Consider the following 16,980-nt stretch of genomic DNA (forward strand, 5'->3'; position numbering starts at 1 on the left):
ATCTGGCTGTAGGCCATGCCACTCAGGCCCTGTGCCTTTGGATCCAGCTCTGCATTGCCCTGATCCTCCTGCCTGCCACCCCATTCTGGCCTTGCGTTCCCTCCACCTATTAAATCCAACCATCTGCCGCCTCTGGCACGGTGGTCATGCTCTGGCCTGCGGGGCTCCCCTCTGGTCCAGCGAGTTGGCAGCAGGGGAGAGGCAGTGAGCCCTGCCTCTGCTTCCCCACCACTACATTGCTGGACTTTGAGAAGCCCCGTGGGCAGGATGATATGGTTCCACCAGCTGGATCTGGCCTTTGGGCTGAGGGCTGAGCCGCCCTGATGTGGAGGAAAGAGCAGCCTGTTTGCTGCAGTGCGTTGTCCTGCAGCGGAGGTAAGGAAAGTCAGGGTACAAATGAAATGTAGGCTGTGCTGCTTTAAAAAGATCTTTTTTTAATCCTCTTCCTTGATTAGATTCTCAGCCACCGTTTCCTGCCGATGTCACCATCATCGCTGCCCCCGAGAACACCACCGTGGTAGCTGGCGAGAGCGCGGTGATGGAGTGTATGGCTTCCGCCGACCCCACGCCATTCGTCTCTTGGATACGCCAGGGTATGTGAAACAAAGCCAAGGAGCCTTTTGATGTCAAGAGGAACCCACGGACACTTTATTTTTAAAATCCATTAAAAGGGAAAAGGTATGTGGGTGCCCAACATGGGGGCCATGGCTGAAGCAGCTCGAGTATCTTTTCTGAGGCGGGGATCCCTAATTAAGTCTGCAGTGCTACAAAGCTTGCCGTTTATTTTGTAGCTGTTTGATCTGTAAAGTATCCGCAATTCTAGTTACTGGATGCCTTTTGATCTAAATTGGTCATGGTCATATTGCACGAGCCCGAGCTTTTGAAGGTCAGCGCATGGCACTCGGCTTCCCAACACTTCTTTTGTAGCGGTTCCAGAAGGTTAGTGGGAATTCCATTGCGGCGGCTGTAGCTTTGCAAAAATAACCTGTGTTACCTCGCCGGCTCGCCCAGCATGAGAAATATCTTTTCAACGTTTAAGGGCCTCATAAAAAAATAAATAAATAAAATCCCCATTATGGGCATGCTGGTTTGGCCGACTCAGTGGAGGTTGAGTCTGAGCAACAGTATTTTTAAGTGCATGCAGATGTACTGGTGATGTACACGCAGGCACAGGCTGCTACTGTCACAGGGGCTTTGTTAGGTGTTTCAGAAGCCCTGGAGACCGTTGACTCGGGCCGTTCTCAGCCTCTCTCTGGCAGTCACTTCTTCAGAAAAAGTGTTTTGATGATCGCTTTCAAAAATCCATGTTGGTGCCCAAGACTGTCCTGTCCATCACCCCAGGGCCACTGCATCCAGTCAGTCTTTCTTTGGGATGTTTCTGTCTCAGGACTGAAAACAGGTTGCATTTGAGACATCACCTGGGAAAGACATAGATAGCCCTTTAGGCTAAAAATAGACTCTGGGTTTTTCCCAGGTCTGATTGTCTTGGGTTTATGACTCCATCCAAACAGGTACAGAACAGTTGTTTACGCATACAACTGGCATGGCAATTAACTTAAATTAGCTCAGATTTGGGGTGCGGGGTTGTTATGGTACTTCGCAGGTACTTAGGGACTGTGGGCTTGTAGGTATGCAGCATCCCAGGACGAAAGCCTTTGTCTCAGGAGAAATCCAGTGTGTTATTAGCCTTAACAGGCAATGTTTTTGCATTTGTAGCCACCCTGCAAAAATAAGCAGCTCACTGGACCCAGCATTGGAAATTCAAAGCAGGGCGGTTAAATCATTCAGGCAGAAATGCTTGCCTTTCGTCCTATATATTGAAGACATAATTAGTTGTGCCCAGCTTTCCTGTGTTTCCTAAAGTATTCATTGCTATGCTTCAGCAGGAGCGAGGCCTGCCTCACTGAGTTGCTGGTTCCTCTAGGATTGGTACTGAGTCCTGGGGTGTCATCTGGCGGCCAGATTATGACATCTCTTCTGTGCAGCCAGGGCCGTGTCCATACACTGAGCTTCCCAGATCTTCCCGTGACGTACTCAAAAGTGCTGCATTACTCCAGGCAGAGGCTGCCTCGTAGCCCAAAGGCAAAGGTTTCTTAGGGTGATATTTTTTTATCGGATCAATAAACTTTTGCGTAGTTGGGACAGCATTAGACAAGCTGTTGAATGTGAGACAATCTTCTTCAGGTCCGGGGAGAAAAGCAAGCACCATGACTAGCTGTAGTAAGAAGTAGTTGGTAGAGACATGAAATGTGAGCGGGGAGGGGAGGAGAAAAGAAAATTCCTGGGGGTAGCAGACAAACGATTAGCAGAAGAACTAAGCTGGTTACTGGGAGATCAGGATGCATCCATGGGAAGGAGGGTCATTATCACCTTTCCTGCGTGGGAGGAATTGTGGAATTGGATATGTTACAATGTGCCATTAACCACCGTGGTTTTGAAGTCCTTAGTTCCTAGTGTCCAGGCAATTTAGGAATTTTTGTTCCCAAGCTTGCCGTTGAAAGGTGCTAGCATGAAGCTAGTGAGGTTAGAGAGGGCTCGGTTGTTGCTTTTCTCCTCAGACCTGAGAGGGAACACCTTGCATTTGAAAGCATGTCTGACTTTGCCTCTCACATAATTCCTGGACCGTCACAACCACAACATCACTCCTAACACTTTCTTAACCCAGAAGCAGTGCAGTCATGTCTGTGTCGCTTTAGGCAGGGTAAGCAGCAAGGAAGCAGGCTAATTGGCACTGGCACTCAGTAGTGCTGTTGACTCCCTCCGAAGTGCTGTGCGGACCCCATCTAGGAGCTTCCTATTGCAGGCTGCCCGCTGGAGGGCACTGCAGCCTGGCCTGAGTTTAGCCTTTCAGCAAGGCCTGTGCATGCAGAACGTCTGTGCAGTCATGTTCCTCATTTGGATGCAGCGTTACTCAACTGTGAGGCCATCTAGACAGGCCTCTGTTGGCTTTGACAGAGGCCAGCCCTCTGTAGAGGTTCAGTTTGTGGCCCCTTGGCTAAGCAGCAAAGCTAAAACATGACCATAATGCAGCAGGGCTCCTGACTAGCTTGGGACCCTGCTCAGTGGCATAGTTCATGCTGCCATGGTGCCAGCCCCGCTAAGGGCATGAACTCGCAGCCACATGCCCCGCTGACAGTGTGCGGTGAGTAGCACTGCGGTCCCCAGAGCCCTGCGTAGAGGCACAGGGAGCTCCCCTTGAGCGCAGGGAGCCCATGCCTTGATCCTGACTGAGTGCAGCCCGGCGGGGGTGCAGAGCAAGGAAGGGCTTTCAGCCTCTGCTCTCTGAAAGGCCAGCACCACCAGGGTGGTAACCGGGAAGAGAGGATGAAGGTTCGTCTTTCAGCAGGGAGTGGGGTTTACAAGTGTAGAGGTGCCACCAGCAGGGGTGAGATGAGCCCAAGAGCCTGCCACCCCAACCCATGCTCAGAGCCTGCAGGTTATTCACGACGCCTACATAAAGCCCTGGCACTGATCCCATGGCTTTGAGCTCCCAGCGCTGCCTTCAGTTCCCTCGTGGCACAAAGCAAACGGGAAACTCCTTGAGGACTCCCCCAAAGGCACAGCTGGCTCCACATCACCAGCTCTTGCCCACTCTCTGCGGCGGTGGCACCTCGAGGGCCAGGAGGAAGCCTGCCAGACAGCAGTGCAGTTGGCATAGGGACCAAGATCATTTTCAATCACTTCAGGGCCTCTTTTGGCTCCTGGCCAGCCTAGAGTCTGGGGTCAGAGCCATCTTTTCCCTTCTTCTGTCCCAGCAGTGTGGAACAGCTGAGAGCTGGGCCTAGTTTAATGAGCAGAGTTTGCAAAATTCATTGCATCCTCAATTATCCCAAAGCTGGTTCAGCCTGTTATTGGCCAGATCTTTTGTATGGTTGGGGGGAGGGGGGTCCTTTAGGTCCAGGTCAGAGGTTTTGTCTCTCCTTTAACAACAAACCCTCACTTGGCTCTGCGGTAGTCTGCACTGTTCCTGTCGTCTCTCTGTAACTCCTCAAGGCTGCTGGTCCCTTGCTGATACCTGCCTCTCCGTGGGAGCAGAGAGCCGAGCCGGACTGAGCAGAGGCAGTGACAGGAGTGCAGAAGGCATTGGCATATAGCCCATGTGCTCCTAGGCTGAGGTGGACACGGGCAGCCAGCTGGCTCAACCATGGTATGCAGGCAGGCAGAGAAGTGCATCTTTCCCAACAACCAAGGAAGCGAATGCCCCTAAAATCTGCAGTGCTGCAGTTTGCATGGTTGGTTCTTATCCCTTCCAGAATGGGGAGAGCAGAGAAATGGGTGAAAACCAGGAGAGTTCATGACCCTGCTAGCCTGAACGGGCCCAGGCTGGACAGACCTTTAATGGGAGGAAAGTTCCTTCCACAGAGAGCCTAAATAGCCAAGATGAAGCATAGGGTGTGAGGCCCCAGAGGCCAAGTGACGTGGCCAAAGCCAGGTGGAAAGGCCGTGATGGAAGCCAGACTCAAAACTCGCCTCATCTCTAATGTAACCCTGGTGTCTGCCACACGTTTCCTCTGCAGATGGAAAGCCCATCTCCACCGACGTGATCGTGCTGGGACGGACCAACCTTCTGATTCCTCACACCCAGCCCCACCACTCCGGCGTGTACGTCTGTCGTGCTAACAAACCCCAAACCAGGCAATTTGTCACCGCGGCCGCTGAGCTCCGGGTCCTTGGTGAGTGGTGACAAGAAACATTTTGGACACAAATATGACTCTGGGTAATTGCCATTGGCCTGGAGTTGTGTTCAGGAGCTCCCTGGGAGAGGATGCTCACAGCCCCTGCTGTTTCTGAGAGAGGACATAATCAGAATGAATTACTCTCTGGTTTAGGGAAGATTTCTCAGCAGCATTAATACCTTTACATTTTTTCTTTCTTGTTGAAGTCTTTTTTTTTTCCCCCCTTGCCAAGTTCCCCTGTGAAAATTGGTATCGGCAATTAACTTTCAATATGACAGAGGCCGCTGGGGAAACCCAGCTGTGAGCATATGAGTCAATACAGATTTCGGGTTTTCTTTTTTTTTGGTTGATATAATCTAAATTAGAGTTTGCTTGGGACCAGAGCTAGAATGAGGCTTGGCTTGGAGCAGCAAGACAGGGATTTGTGTTGCTTTTTCTTTTATAGATTTCTCTCCCTACTCTTCTTCCAGCTCTGCCCAGCATCTCCCAGGCCCCCGAAACCATCTCTCGTACCCGCGCCAGCACTGCCAGGTTTGTCTGCAAAGCAGAAGGGGAGCCAGCCCCTGCCCTCCACTGGCTGAAGAATGGGGAGGCTCTCCAGTCCAATGGGCGTGTGAAAATCCAGAGCAGCGGCAGCCTGGTGATCAATCAGATTGGGCTGGAGGATGCCGGCTACTATCAGTGTGTGGCAGAAAACAGGCTGGGCCTGGCCTGTGCCACAGCCAAGCTCTCGGTCATCGTGCGGGAGGGGTTGCCCAGCGCTCCCAAGAGGGTGTCCGCTGTCTCCCTGACCAGCACGACAGTCTTGGTGTCTTGGGAGCGCCCAGAATACCACAGCGAGCAAATCATTGGCTTCTCCTTGCATTACCAGAAGGCTGCAGGTACATGCTGTCTGTGTGCAGGGGAAGGGATATGAAGGCTTTGTATTCCGTTTGGGCTAGGTAGGACAGGGCCCTTCGAGGAGCAGGAGAAAGTATGGCTGGGGCTGCAGAAGCAAAAGTGCCTGTTGGTTGTTGCTTATCTCACCCTTCAGCCAGGGGTGGGGGGGGATATGAGGTGTGTTTAGCCCAGGATAGTTTAGGTAGCAGAAGCCTGGGCTTTGCAACACCCCTCCAGAAAAATAGTGCCTATTGGAACGTCATCACCATCCCACGCAGATTAGTGCCGTCTGGTGTATCGGAGGGGTTTCAGAGTAGTCCAGCCTCAGTTCATCCAGCATTGCTGTGCTTGCCATTATTGGCACCAAAGGACCAGAGACCTTCTTTAGCTTTGCATAACCACTTGCGCACTTGCAGTGCATGGCACCCGCTAGTTACTGTGCACCCGTATTGGGCAGGTGAGTGCCCTTCGATCCTTCTTCCACCCAGCAGATTTTAGAGGCCATGTTTATTACTTCTACCATGATGTTTTCCTTCAGTGACTATATACAATTTCAGAGTTGTTCTTTGTGTCTGGAGCCACTGGCTAAAATGATCCAAATTAGATGTGTAAGGTTAGGCATGGGGAGTTTTGATGTGAATCAGAGGCTTGGCTCCCTAAGGGTTGGCTCCTTTGCATGTCTGTGCTAGGTGCGCATCCCTGTATAGCTGCCAAAGAGGCACTTTGGTCCTTAGGCAGATCAGTCTGTGCAGCCACACCTGCCCTTATGAGCACACTCAGAAGGCTGTACCATGGTTGCGTGAGTAACATTTAAATGCATGGAGGTAGAGTTAGGGCTTGGCCGATAATCCCTGCCTGGAGAGTGAAGTCTGATCATCATCGGGCAGTGATGGGTGACAGACCCTGGGGGAGGCTGGCACGGGGAAGGGAAGGGCTAAGCAGTAACTATGTCGAAGAGGCCATGGGAGAAGGGATTTGGAGGGAGGTCGCTGGTGACTGCCTGGCTGCTCGCTGCACTGCTGAGCGCTCTGACTTCTGTCCCTAGGAACAGATAATGTGGAGTATCAGTTTGCTGTCAACAACGACACCACGGAGCTGCAAGTCAAAGACCTGGAGCCCAGCACCAACTACGTCTTCTATGTGGTCGCTTACTCCCAGCTGGGAGCGAGTCGGACATCCACACCCATCATTGTTCAGACACTGGAGGATGGTGTGTTGAGCAGGCCTAGGCTGGTGTCTCTGAAACCCACTTCTGCCTGTCCTGAAATGGTTATGTTCCATAGACGAGGAGATAGGCAATGGGGAATGCAGTCCTCAGCTCTCTGAAATCCAGGCATACTGCCCGAGCAGCCTGGTCACTGTCTGTGAACGTCATGCATTAGAGCAGCGTAGGTGCCATTGCTGGCCCTAGGTTATAAGGGCAGCCCATGCAGGGGGTATATTATTCGTCTTTCCCAGACACACCCCCTGTCCTCTGGCACTGAACCAGTGAGGAGCCCAGGGTTAGCATCCTTGTCAACAGCATGTTATCAGCAGTTATGGTAGTGTATGGTAGGGAACAACCAGGGTTCTCATGACTAGAGGAGTGGGACAGTGAGAGAAATAAGAGAGCCAGCACCAGTGTATAAAAGTGTAGGCTCCGAATTAGAGCTAATCTCCAGTCACATGTATGGAAGTTGCTGTTTGCTGTTGCTTGCAGACTGTGGAGAAGTCTCATCTCTTTTTGTTGCCTCTCTCCCAGTGCCTAGTGCAGCCCCTCAGCTCTCCTTGTCAAGCACAACCCCTGCCGACATCAGAGTCACCTGGCTGCCCCTTCCTCCTGAGCTGAGCAATGGCAGGATTACGAAATACAAAATTGACTACTGCACCCTCAAGGAAGGTAAGGCTGCAGTTTACACGAGAAGCAGAGCTTGGAGTATGTAGCTTGCACTGCAGTTCTCCAGAGTGCATCATATGTGAGTGTAGTTTTGGGAGAAGGCTCCAGGGTTGAAACACAGGGATTGGAGTCCTCTGTCTGCCCCGACAGACATACAATCGTGCAGGTTCCCCTGTCCTTCCTACCAAAGGGCCTCAGACTTCACCTTGAAAGGATTAAACAGCAGATTTGTTCCTATAGCCCGTTCTGTTTTTGGCCTTTCTCTGCTGAGAGCTGCCATTGCTTTGTCTGTGGATATGACCTCCTGGGTAACTGGACTGAGATTTGCCTTTGGCACAGGCTAGCGTGACCCACATGGAGTGACGGCGTTCGACTGCCTTTGGCACTATCTGTATTCTGAAAGGAGTTTCGTATTTATAGGGCAAGTGGATTTCATTAACCTGAAAAGCAATTCTAGTAAAACAGACCGTTGTGGCAAAATATAAACAAAGATCCTGGCATGCTATGGACATCGCAGTTTCCAAGTTTGGGCTTTGTCTGGTTTTATTGATATCGTTAAGTTAAGCAAAACTATAAGCTTTCAGTGGGGCCAGGAAAGCTTTCCTATGCTGTATGCAAAGAATCATTTTGGTTCCATCTGTGCTAGCTTCCAGCACTGTCTAGCGCTGCAGTTCCAACACTGTGCCAGTGCTGCAGCCTCTCCACACCCGGGTACGTGCTTCCTGCCAAGTAGGGGTTGGAGCATGTGGTAAAGTATCAGTTACCTTCCCACGTCTGTGATTTGTGTTCATGTTCTGCACCAAGACACCTGGTTCTTGTTTTTATTTTTCCTACCTAGCACCCAAAAATGCCTGCCCAGTACCTGATATTCACTGCAACCCTTTGGAAATGCATGCAGCACAGGCAGCGTGTTTGGCAGCTTAGTGTTAAACAGCTGTGCCAGAACTCCTCAGAGCTCAAGCATTTAAATATGGCCATTGTGTTTACCATCGAGGCGCTTTGCATCGGAAGCTAGGCTGATTGTGGTAGCTTTGCTGCAAGTCTCAAACTGTGCTCCACTGAAAACACCTATGACCCATGACAGGATGAGAAGGCAGTGTTCAGGTCTGGGTTGGGACAAGGTTTAGGCTGGAATGAGGGTTGAGGTGCTTGGTTCAAATTTGAGGTTGAGTCAAAGCTAATGCTTGGATGCAGTTAGGAAGGCACTGAAATATGAGATGATGGCCGCAGATGTTAGCTGCCCTCACAAGTTGACTGCTATCTTGAATGCTCATGAGTTGTCTGCCATCTTGAGTGGTGGGAATTTTCACCTGTTGGCTGTTCTTGTGAGATTTCTGACCACCTCCCACTGTTTCATGGTTTCAGCTCTGTCCAAATGGGATGTTGGTGGGGTAGAGGGGAGTCTTTTAGTTTTGAATGTCACTCCGAATGAGGGCAGGAACGAGGCCATGGACTGCAGGTTTGAGAGTTTGGGCACATTCCTGATCAGGGTCAGATCAGGAGATGTTGAGGGAAATTGGACCCGGAAAGAAAGCCACAGCTCACAGAAGTCTCTCACCTTGCTCAAACCTCTTTCATAGACCTTGAGCTGCTGGCCGTCTTCACAGGGGCAAATTTCACCCTGCCTGGGATGGAGACATCTAACTGGTGTCCCCTTGGCCCCAGCAGATCAGATCTCCTCCATTGAAGTTGGTGCAAACGAGACACAAATCACCCTTTATTCGCTCCATCCCAATAAAGTCTACAAAGTGCGCATAGCAGCCAGCACAAGCATGGGCTATGGAGCCCCCTCGGAGTGGACACAGCATCGCACTCCTGACAGGGACAACCAGACGCACGGTAAGGTGCTCGTATGCTTGGCATGACTCCTTTCTCTTACCTGTGATGCGAGGGTGGGAAGGAAACATCCTGATACCCTAACTGGAAAGTGGACAAGTGGTCTGACCAAGGCTAGCTAGGCTGTGGTGACACCAGGGTGATCTAGCATGGAATCCCTATTGCGCTAGAGCCCTACCTGTAGCTCCGTTATAGGGGACCAATATGTTTTTTCCTTGTCTTCAAGCTACTGGATAGCTTGGTGATACCTTATACCCCAGATACTCCTTGGACTGCTCAAGAGGTGCAGAGGCCCATCAAAAATGCCTAGGTAGCCAAACCAACATGCAAAGCTGAATCAAAAGCCAGTGCATGGGCAGTGTTAAAGATAGAGCTGAAGCTAGCTCCAATTAGGGAAGGTCAAACTTGCCCTGCCAGCTTCCCCCATAGTACCAAGTCTCTACTGTCGTGGTCCCTTGCTATGGAGGTGTAGGCCAGTGTAGCGATAGACTCATAACTGCGCCTGCCTATCAGATGTGGAAGGAAAACTGCCCCTCAGGATGCAAGGACCTGCTAATGAGTTCTGAAACGTGCTCTCTTTCCCATTGTTCTTCTAGTTCCATTTGCCCCGACTGAGTTAAAAGTGCGAGCAAGGATGGAGTCCCTCCTGATAATGTGGCAACCCCCAGCGAACCATGCCCAGATATCGGGCTACAAACTGTACTACCGAGAAGTGGGAATGGAGGAAGCCAGTGATGAAAGCCCCTCGGACGGCACTGAAGATGACAGCTGGGATGTAGGGCCCATAAAGCTAAAGAAGAAAGTGAAGCAGTATGAATTAACTCGACTAGGTTAGCTGGTTAAGTTTTCTCTTTACCAGTGTGCGTTTGTTTCATGCTATCCATCTCTTGTGGCCCTGGCCCTGAGTTCCCAGCGGGCAGCCCGCCCTCACCCCGTGCACAAATCCTGGTGGGGCACATGCCCACCGCTTCCTTCTGCTCCTGGCCCCGGGGTCGCATTCAGTGCCCTGGCTGGGCAGCCCCTGCCCCACTCCCTCCCTCGCTGTCAGGGCCTTGATCTTCTTCCCCCGCACTCCTCCATGCTCCTTCCCCTCCACAGACTTATTGGCCTGATGCTGCTCGTCAAGCTGCCTGGCTGTATTCCTGGCCATGTGCATGCTGTGTCTGTGCACATGCACGTGGCATTTATTGGTAACATTACTGGCTACAGCAGCCAAAAAAAAGCCAATGGCTTTAATGTCAATTTTCCTTTTATTGGTTCCAATCTGATTTGTGACTGATATACTGGTGCACCTCTAATTAAATCTAGTGTCAGAATGGTAGTAGTGTGGGTAGCCTTATCTGAAAATTTAGTTCAGAACCATGCTGGACACATACCCGTGTATTCCAAGCCTGTGTATAAATTAAGGATACACCTGAGGGGCCTGCCCCAGTAAAAATAGATGCTAATTAATCCCAACCAGAGCTCTCCTTGTTTTACAGAAAGGGGAAACTGAAGCAGAACGGATAAATGCTCATAGCTGGAGAACTAGTTCCAAACACAGAAGGGATAAAATCTACAATTTGATCCAAACAAAAACTTTAGCTAAGAGGCTTGCATGGGTGTACTACAAGGGGCTCACCACAGAGCACCTGGCCACAGTGTAGATATCCAGGGAGTCATCAGAGTTGTTGGGACAAACTCTATCAGTGTTGCTCTCTGATTCCCAGTGCTGCTTGTGGGCTAGGTGTTTCTGGTCACATTGGGCTCCTTCACTTTGGATGGCCTGTACATGTGCTGTCAGGAGATGGTCTGTGCTGCAGTGCCCCTGACAATCTCATTGTTCTAAAAAAAAAAAAAAGGTCACAACTTCAGTTCTTAGTGTCAAAATCTTGGCCAGACTAATGTCTACAAACAAGCCTAGACACCAACATCCATGACTAGTTGGTCCATGGTGCTAGCCAGGCTATCTGCAGACATGGTACAAGCATGAACATCACCCCTAAGCCCAGTACAAAGTATGAAGAGTTCTCTGGTCCCTTTGTATACGCTGATCAAACCCAATCCTAGTTCTCGCCTGTTACTAAAGCATGTTTAAGTGACATCATCCACATCCTACCACTCGCCAATTAGCGCAGCGCCTGGTTGCCAGGTCACTCTGACCTTTACTGGGGTGTTCTGTACTCGTCCGATCAAGTCATTTTCTATCTGTTGGCTTCTGAGGCTCCTCAAACTAATGAGCTACTTTCCCAGCACTTCTATGCATGTCATATGTGACCTGTCTAGCTGTGTATGCACTGGGGCCTACTTTGGTTCATGCTGTTAGTCTCTGTATGGGTTGGATATGCGCTGACCAATGGTTGTATTAACCTGTACTCTAGCAAGGCCTGTGCACAGTAATTAGTTAATCAGTCAATTAATAAGAACTGGAGGAAGAAGTCACTCACGCCAGATGCATTTTTTTTTTAAATGGGTGTCTCCTGTTCAGACTCCTTTCCTTCCGTGTCTTATGCATCTTTATTGTAGTAGTTGCATCCGGTAACTAGTTGGTTAATCCGCAGAGGGGAATCTAGGGGACAGATCCCAGCTAGTGTGGGTTGGCGTTGCTCCACCAAGAGTCGCAGCAGGTAGGCCGACTTTCCCCAGCCAAGGGGCTGTTCCACGTCACACACAGCTTTGCTTTATCGACCAAGCCACACTGTTGGAACAGCAGTCCAAGCATTTCCCCCACTGGCCTGTTTTACACGTCTTGCCTTGCCATGGCTTGCTTGTGGATGCCTTGACCTTCAACTCGCAGAAAGACAGCTTGTGACATCTCTGAGTCTGTTTCTTGAGTCGTGAGATGGCTGGGCCCCCTAGTAGCATTTGGAGGGTGTTAACAGTTACAAGTTACTGAAGAATTTAGAGCTGTAATTATTACACTGAGGAAACCGCATGTGAATATTATCATGCGCTGTCCTTACCACCGGCAGGCTGGTTAATAGTGACTCGGGAATTATCTGAATTGGTTCCAAATGCTCTGGCATGCCAATACTCAGAAGACTGCTTGTTCCTCCATAATTACTTCCTTAAATTTGGGCATCAATCAAGTCTTGATGGTTTCCTTATGATTTGGTTGATGTGCATTAACTATCCTTGCGTTGTGAGCAGTCTCGGATTTCTTCCCACTGGAGATGTTCTCGTTTTGTTTATTCTCCCTCCTCCCCACATTGCATGATTGCTCCCACATCCTTGGGAGAGGAAAGGTCTGGATGGGCCGGTTGTATGCTGAGAAGGCAAAAGCTTCTGGGAGTGAGAAACAAGAGGCAAAAGCCCATCGTGATTTGGAGGAAGGGCGTATCTTCACTGTAAGGGGAGATGTGAAGGCAGCACACATAGGTACCCTTGAACCACCTTGGCCAGACACCAGTGTGTGAAGGTGTAGTAGTCTTGTCTAGAGTTTGGGTACGCACCTTGGGGTGTCTCCCAGGACTCCAGGCTGGGTTGTACAAGCCTGCCAGAAGTTTTTGCCGATACAGCTTTCTCATGACCTGTGCTAGTTACCAGAGAGCTAGCATGGGTATAAATCACATTTCCAATTGCAACCTTAAGCATATTTCTAATCTGAGACTGTTATACAACCCTTATGTTGGCAAGTGCCTACTCAGATGAGTAGTCATTGATTTCCAGAAGACTGTTCATGTGTGTTAGGCACTCACCTGTGAGCGAGTACGGGTCACATGAGCAGCTGGAGAGACTGGGTCTGGGTAAGGAGCAGTGGGAAGTGAGGGAGTCGGAAAACTCCTTGTGTAGGAAATAGAAATAGATCCTTGTTGTCTGTGTAATTCTGCCGTTTGCTGCAGATCCAGGACACTCGCTTTGCAGGGAACAGCTTCCAACTCTGCTGCAAGCTTTGTGACTCTGGAGTGCAAACGGTGTCCAGGTGCTGCCTCGATCTTGGAGCCTCCCGGCATACTTGCAGGGTGCAGACCCTTGTGAGTGGGTCCTTAAGGAATGGTGTTGCCACCTCAGTTTCCCCCATAACTGAAATGCTCTTTGGAGTCCAGAGACAGGGGCTTTGGGCTGCGGCTTAATCCTCCAGGAGCATGTGGCAGGTGTAAGCGAGAGGCATGCAGATGGGCTTTGCACAGAGTGTCTGAACACACCGTTGCTCTTTACTCCAAAGTGTTGGTCCAACAGACCTAAACAAAAGCGATAAACCCTGCCCACATTTTCTCATCTTCGTTTCCTTGCTACTCCGCAGTATTCTTTGGACCCAAGTCAAGATCCTCTGGGATGGGCCAGCATCTTCAGTACAGCTTACAGAGCTGCTGCTAATAGCCAGACTGGGACCTCCCTTTCCTGACAGCCTGTCCATCACCACCTCTCTCCTGCCCAGTGATTCCTGCATGCCTTTGTGAGGATTCTCCCTGTTAATAAGCCTCCCTTTTAACATTGAGCTCTTTTGTCCTGCCTTGGGCAACTTTCCATCATCCAGCCCTCTGCAGTAAGAGAGCTACTGCAGCCTCCTCCAGTTCTGGCCTTCAGCTAATAACCCTAGCATGCCTATTGTGTGGCTGGAGTACAGTCCTTAATGACTCTCCATTGTAGCCAGTCTGGAAAGTCCATTACAGGGTGGGAGACTCATTCATGAAAAAGTTTCAATACAGCATTAATCCAGACATAGATTCCCTAAATCTAGACAAAAGCTTGACCCTGAGAGAAGTAGCGCTCCAAGAACTCTCTCATTGACTTGGAGGTATGTCCTTAGTCTTACTCCAGCAATTAATAATTAATGACAGGATGCAGCAATCTGGGCTCCGATTTAAAAGGAAAATAACCACTAAGGACCCCATTTTACTGTCCATATTTATAACTAATAAGTAGCACCTTCCTCTGGGAGTCATCTCAGTGAAATCAGGTATTTCTTGGTGTAGGGGAAAGTGGTAGAGTTAGCGCCCAAATTAATCCCTTTGAAAATGGATGCAACGCTGTAGTTAGCATATTGGATAGATTACGCAATCATCCCAATTGCCCGTTTGGAATTATATGGACTAGATTGTTCTGATTATATTTAATCACACGTGTGATGGAAGTGAGGAAAAGCTCTGTTTTCATGTGGCCTCCGAGTTCCAGTAGAGAGTCTTGACAGTTTGATGAAACGTCCAGGCTGCATGCTGCAAGAGCGCAAACATCTGGCCCTGCAGTATAAGCAAGGGGGAGGCAAGGCTCAGGCTGCAAAGCCTGATTTTCCAAAGGCTTTGGAGATGAGCTGTTCCTGCTTAGCATGGTCTTAGCTTCCAGGGCCATTTGATATGGGGCACAGTGGGGTATTGATACAGGGCAGTGCCATTTGATATGGGGCATGGTCCTTGTTGGCAGTATTATGCTTTGTAATTCAAGTTGGACACGCTCTCACTTCCAGAGATCAGGATGCTCCATAATGGAAGGAGCAAATGGTGCTACAGCTGTTTGCAGTGGGGTTACTTGCACATCCACAGTCAGGAATGGGGTAAGATGGGGGGATTTGCATCTGCACCCCACTTGCTACTCCAGGCACGGGTGGGAGCTGCTTAGTACTATTGACAATTTCGCCACATTTTCAAGATCAAGAAGCTCAACTTTAGCTCCTGTTTTTGTTCAGTCTCGCCCGTGATATTTAGAGACAACAATCTTATTCCTCCAGTCTGGTGTTAGAGCCTGTCCTGACATGAGAAGACTTGTCCTTTCCTTCCCACCATCATCCAGGCTCTTCCAAGGCGGGTTGTGTCCTGGGACATCTAGATCTCCCTCATGGCTTACCTGTTTCCCATCCGGCCTTCCTGGGATGTGAAATGGAGAAAACAGCACTCTTCGTGGCACTCTGCACAGGCACCCTGGGGAAGAAGGGCTGTGAATCAGTCACGTTTCACTGAGCCCGAGGACCCGGCCCTTCTGTCGTCCATCTTTCACGGCCCTCTGTCTCGGCACATCTCAGAAGTTTCCCTTTGGTCAGAGAGGGCAGGAATACGGGTCAGCCGGTTCCCCTTCTTGCCAGTGCTGCCTTTGAGGCAAACAAAACCATGTTTGCTTATGGGATCCTTTCAGCGAGAGAAATGTGGATGAAATGTTTTTATATTCAAGATGTGACCATGTGCTGTGAAGCAGCAAGAGCCTTTCCAACACCCTCAGGGTAATTGGCACCATTAAGGCCTGGGAGCATAATTGGAGCCGTAATAATAAAATGGGCATAAATAAGAAGCCTTTGTGTGGCTTGCATTGTCTTGGCAAGGGAGCTGGTGATCCATCAGGGCAGGGAATGAATGGGCACATCCCTAATTAACAAACTTCATCAACTCAGTGTGGCCGAGGGAACCAAGGCGACTGCGGGCGGCTTTTACTGCATTTCTCAACAAGGGACGGGGTGTCCGGGAAGATAATCGCCTGCTGGTCTGTATTTAAAAACTTTTCATCTTTCCTCGAATAAATGACTCTATACAAGATGGACTCCAGTGTACCCCAACATGGCAGGAGAGTGCCCGGGTTTGTGAAAGACGAGAAGAAAGGGGCAAGCCAGCTTTGAAACAGCCTTTTGGCGTGCCGGAGTTGTGCTTGGCATCTGCTGCAGTCCATAATGCAGGGCAGACGCTGCCGCTGGCGGGCTCTGCGAGCCCAGCTCTGTCTCATGGGCCAGTGGAAGCATGGCCATTGGCACCGAGGTGGCGAGTTCCTTCCACAAATGTTGGTGATTCTGTCTGGCAAAGGGACCGGCTCCTGCTGCTGCTGTGGTGGGTTTTGTGTGCATGGCATGGCAGTTTGCTTTGCTGTTGAAAACTAAGGGTCATTGTCTGCAGAGGAGAAATGCTTTGGCCTGACTTGGTAATTTCCTGGGCACCCGAATCCTTTGTTGACTTCAGTAGAAGTTTTGGACATGCAGCTAACTACCAGATGTGGCTCTGTAATGTCCTCTTATTCCCTGTGTGATGGTACGAGGTCTCTTTCTGATCAGAACTGTGCCTGGGGGTGGGGGCGAGATCTCATGTCACTGAGACAGCAAGGCCATGAATTGCCCTGAGACAGATTCACCCACCAGGCTGGCACTCAAATGAGGGGCTTTGAGAATAGGGCCCCCTATCTTTTCTAGATTTTCCAGGATGTTATTAATGCACATGGATCAACTCAGTACAGGGTGTCTGTTTATGTTGGATGGGGGGCATCCATACTGCTGCGTGTGCATGGGGGGGGGGACGACGTGAGAGGTTTTTTTTTTTGGTAGTAAGCTGAGTCTTTGGGATTACTTAGTGCTCACCAGCACTGCACCTAGGCAGTTAGTCTGAAGTCAGAGCCTATGTTGCTGTGGAAAGTATGTGAGATAAAGTATATGAGTGAAACACTCAGGGTCAGCAACCAGATGGATTTTCCCAGGATTATTCCGACTTTCTCAAGAGAATCCCAGTCCAGATGAGCACAAGCATCTCTTGAAGCATTTTAAGCACTCTCCTCTTGCCATGCAGGAGGTTGATATGAAGGGGTTTTTATGCCACGTGAGGGTATTTCACTAGCTAAATGCAAGGGCCCAAGATTGGGGGGGGTCCAGAACATCTGGCGTGCTCTGCCACCGATTCCCTCTGTGACCCAGGGCAAATCACCTTGCTGCTGTTGGCTTTGGTTTCTTTACCGCTTTAAGGGCTGACAGCACATCGCAGGGTAGAGAGATTAGCCAGTGCTTAAACTTGAAACCCTATAAACCCAAGGAAGGAACCCAGGGATTTTAAA

General features: G+C 50.0%; 1 protein-coding gene across 3 annotated transcripts in view; it reads left to right on the forward strand.

Moving 5' to 3' along the window:
* Nucleotides 1-16,980, forward strand: part of IGDCC4 (immunoglobulin superfamily DCC subclass member 4) — a 147,257-nt gene that overhangs the window by 99,003 nt on the left and 31,274 nt on the right. For 2 of the 3 annotated variants that reach the window (XR_009455528.1, XM_059714548.1), the window contains exons 5-11: nucleotides 456-593; nucleotides 4,518-4,673; nucleotides 5,147-5,557; nucleotides 6,601-6,765; nucleotides 7,297-7,434; nucleotides 9,097-9,270; nucleotides 9,864-10,097. Coding sequence is in view for 2 of the 3 variants with exons in the window: in XM_059714548.1 (XP_059570531.1) it covers nucleotides 456-593; nucleotides 4,518-4,673; nucleotides 5,147-5,557; nucleotides 6,601-6,765; nucleotides 7,297-7,434; nucleotides 9,097-9,270; nucleotides 9,864-10,097 (1,416 nt within the window). In the remaining variant the exon portion in view is untranslated. The remainder of the gene's footprint in view (nucleotides 1-455; nucleotides 594-4,517; nucleotides 4,674-5,146; nucleotides 5,558-6,600; nucleotides 6,766-7,296; nucleotides 7,435-9,096; nucleotides 9,271-9,863; nucleotides 10,098-16,980) is intronic. The other variant, XM_059714549.1, reaches the window with a different exon arrangement.

This window comes from Alligator mississippiensis, chromosome 11 (assembly GCF_030867095.1).
Source record: "Alligator mississippiensis isolate rAllMis1 chromosome 11, rAllMis1, whole genome shotgun sequence".
Taxonomy (NCBI): Eukaryota; Metazoa; Chordata; order Crocodylia; family Alligatoridae; genus Alligator; species Alligator mississippiensis.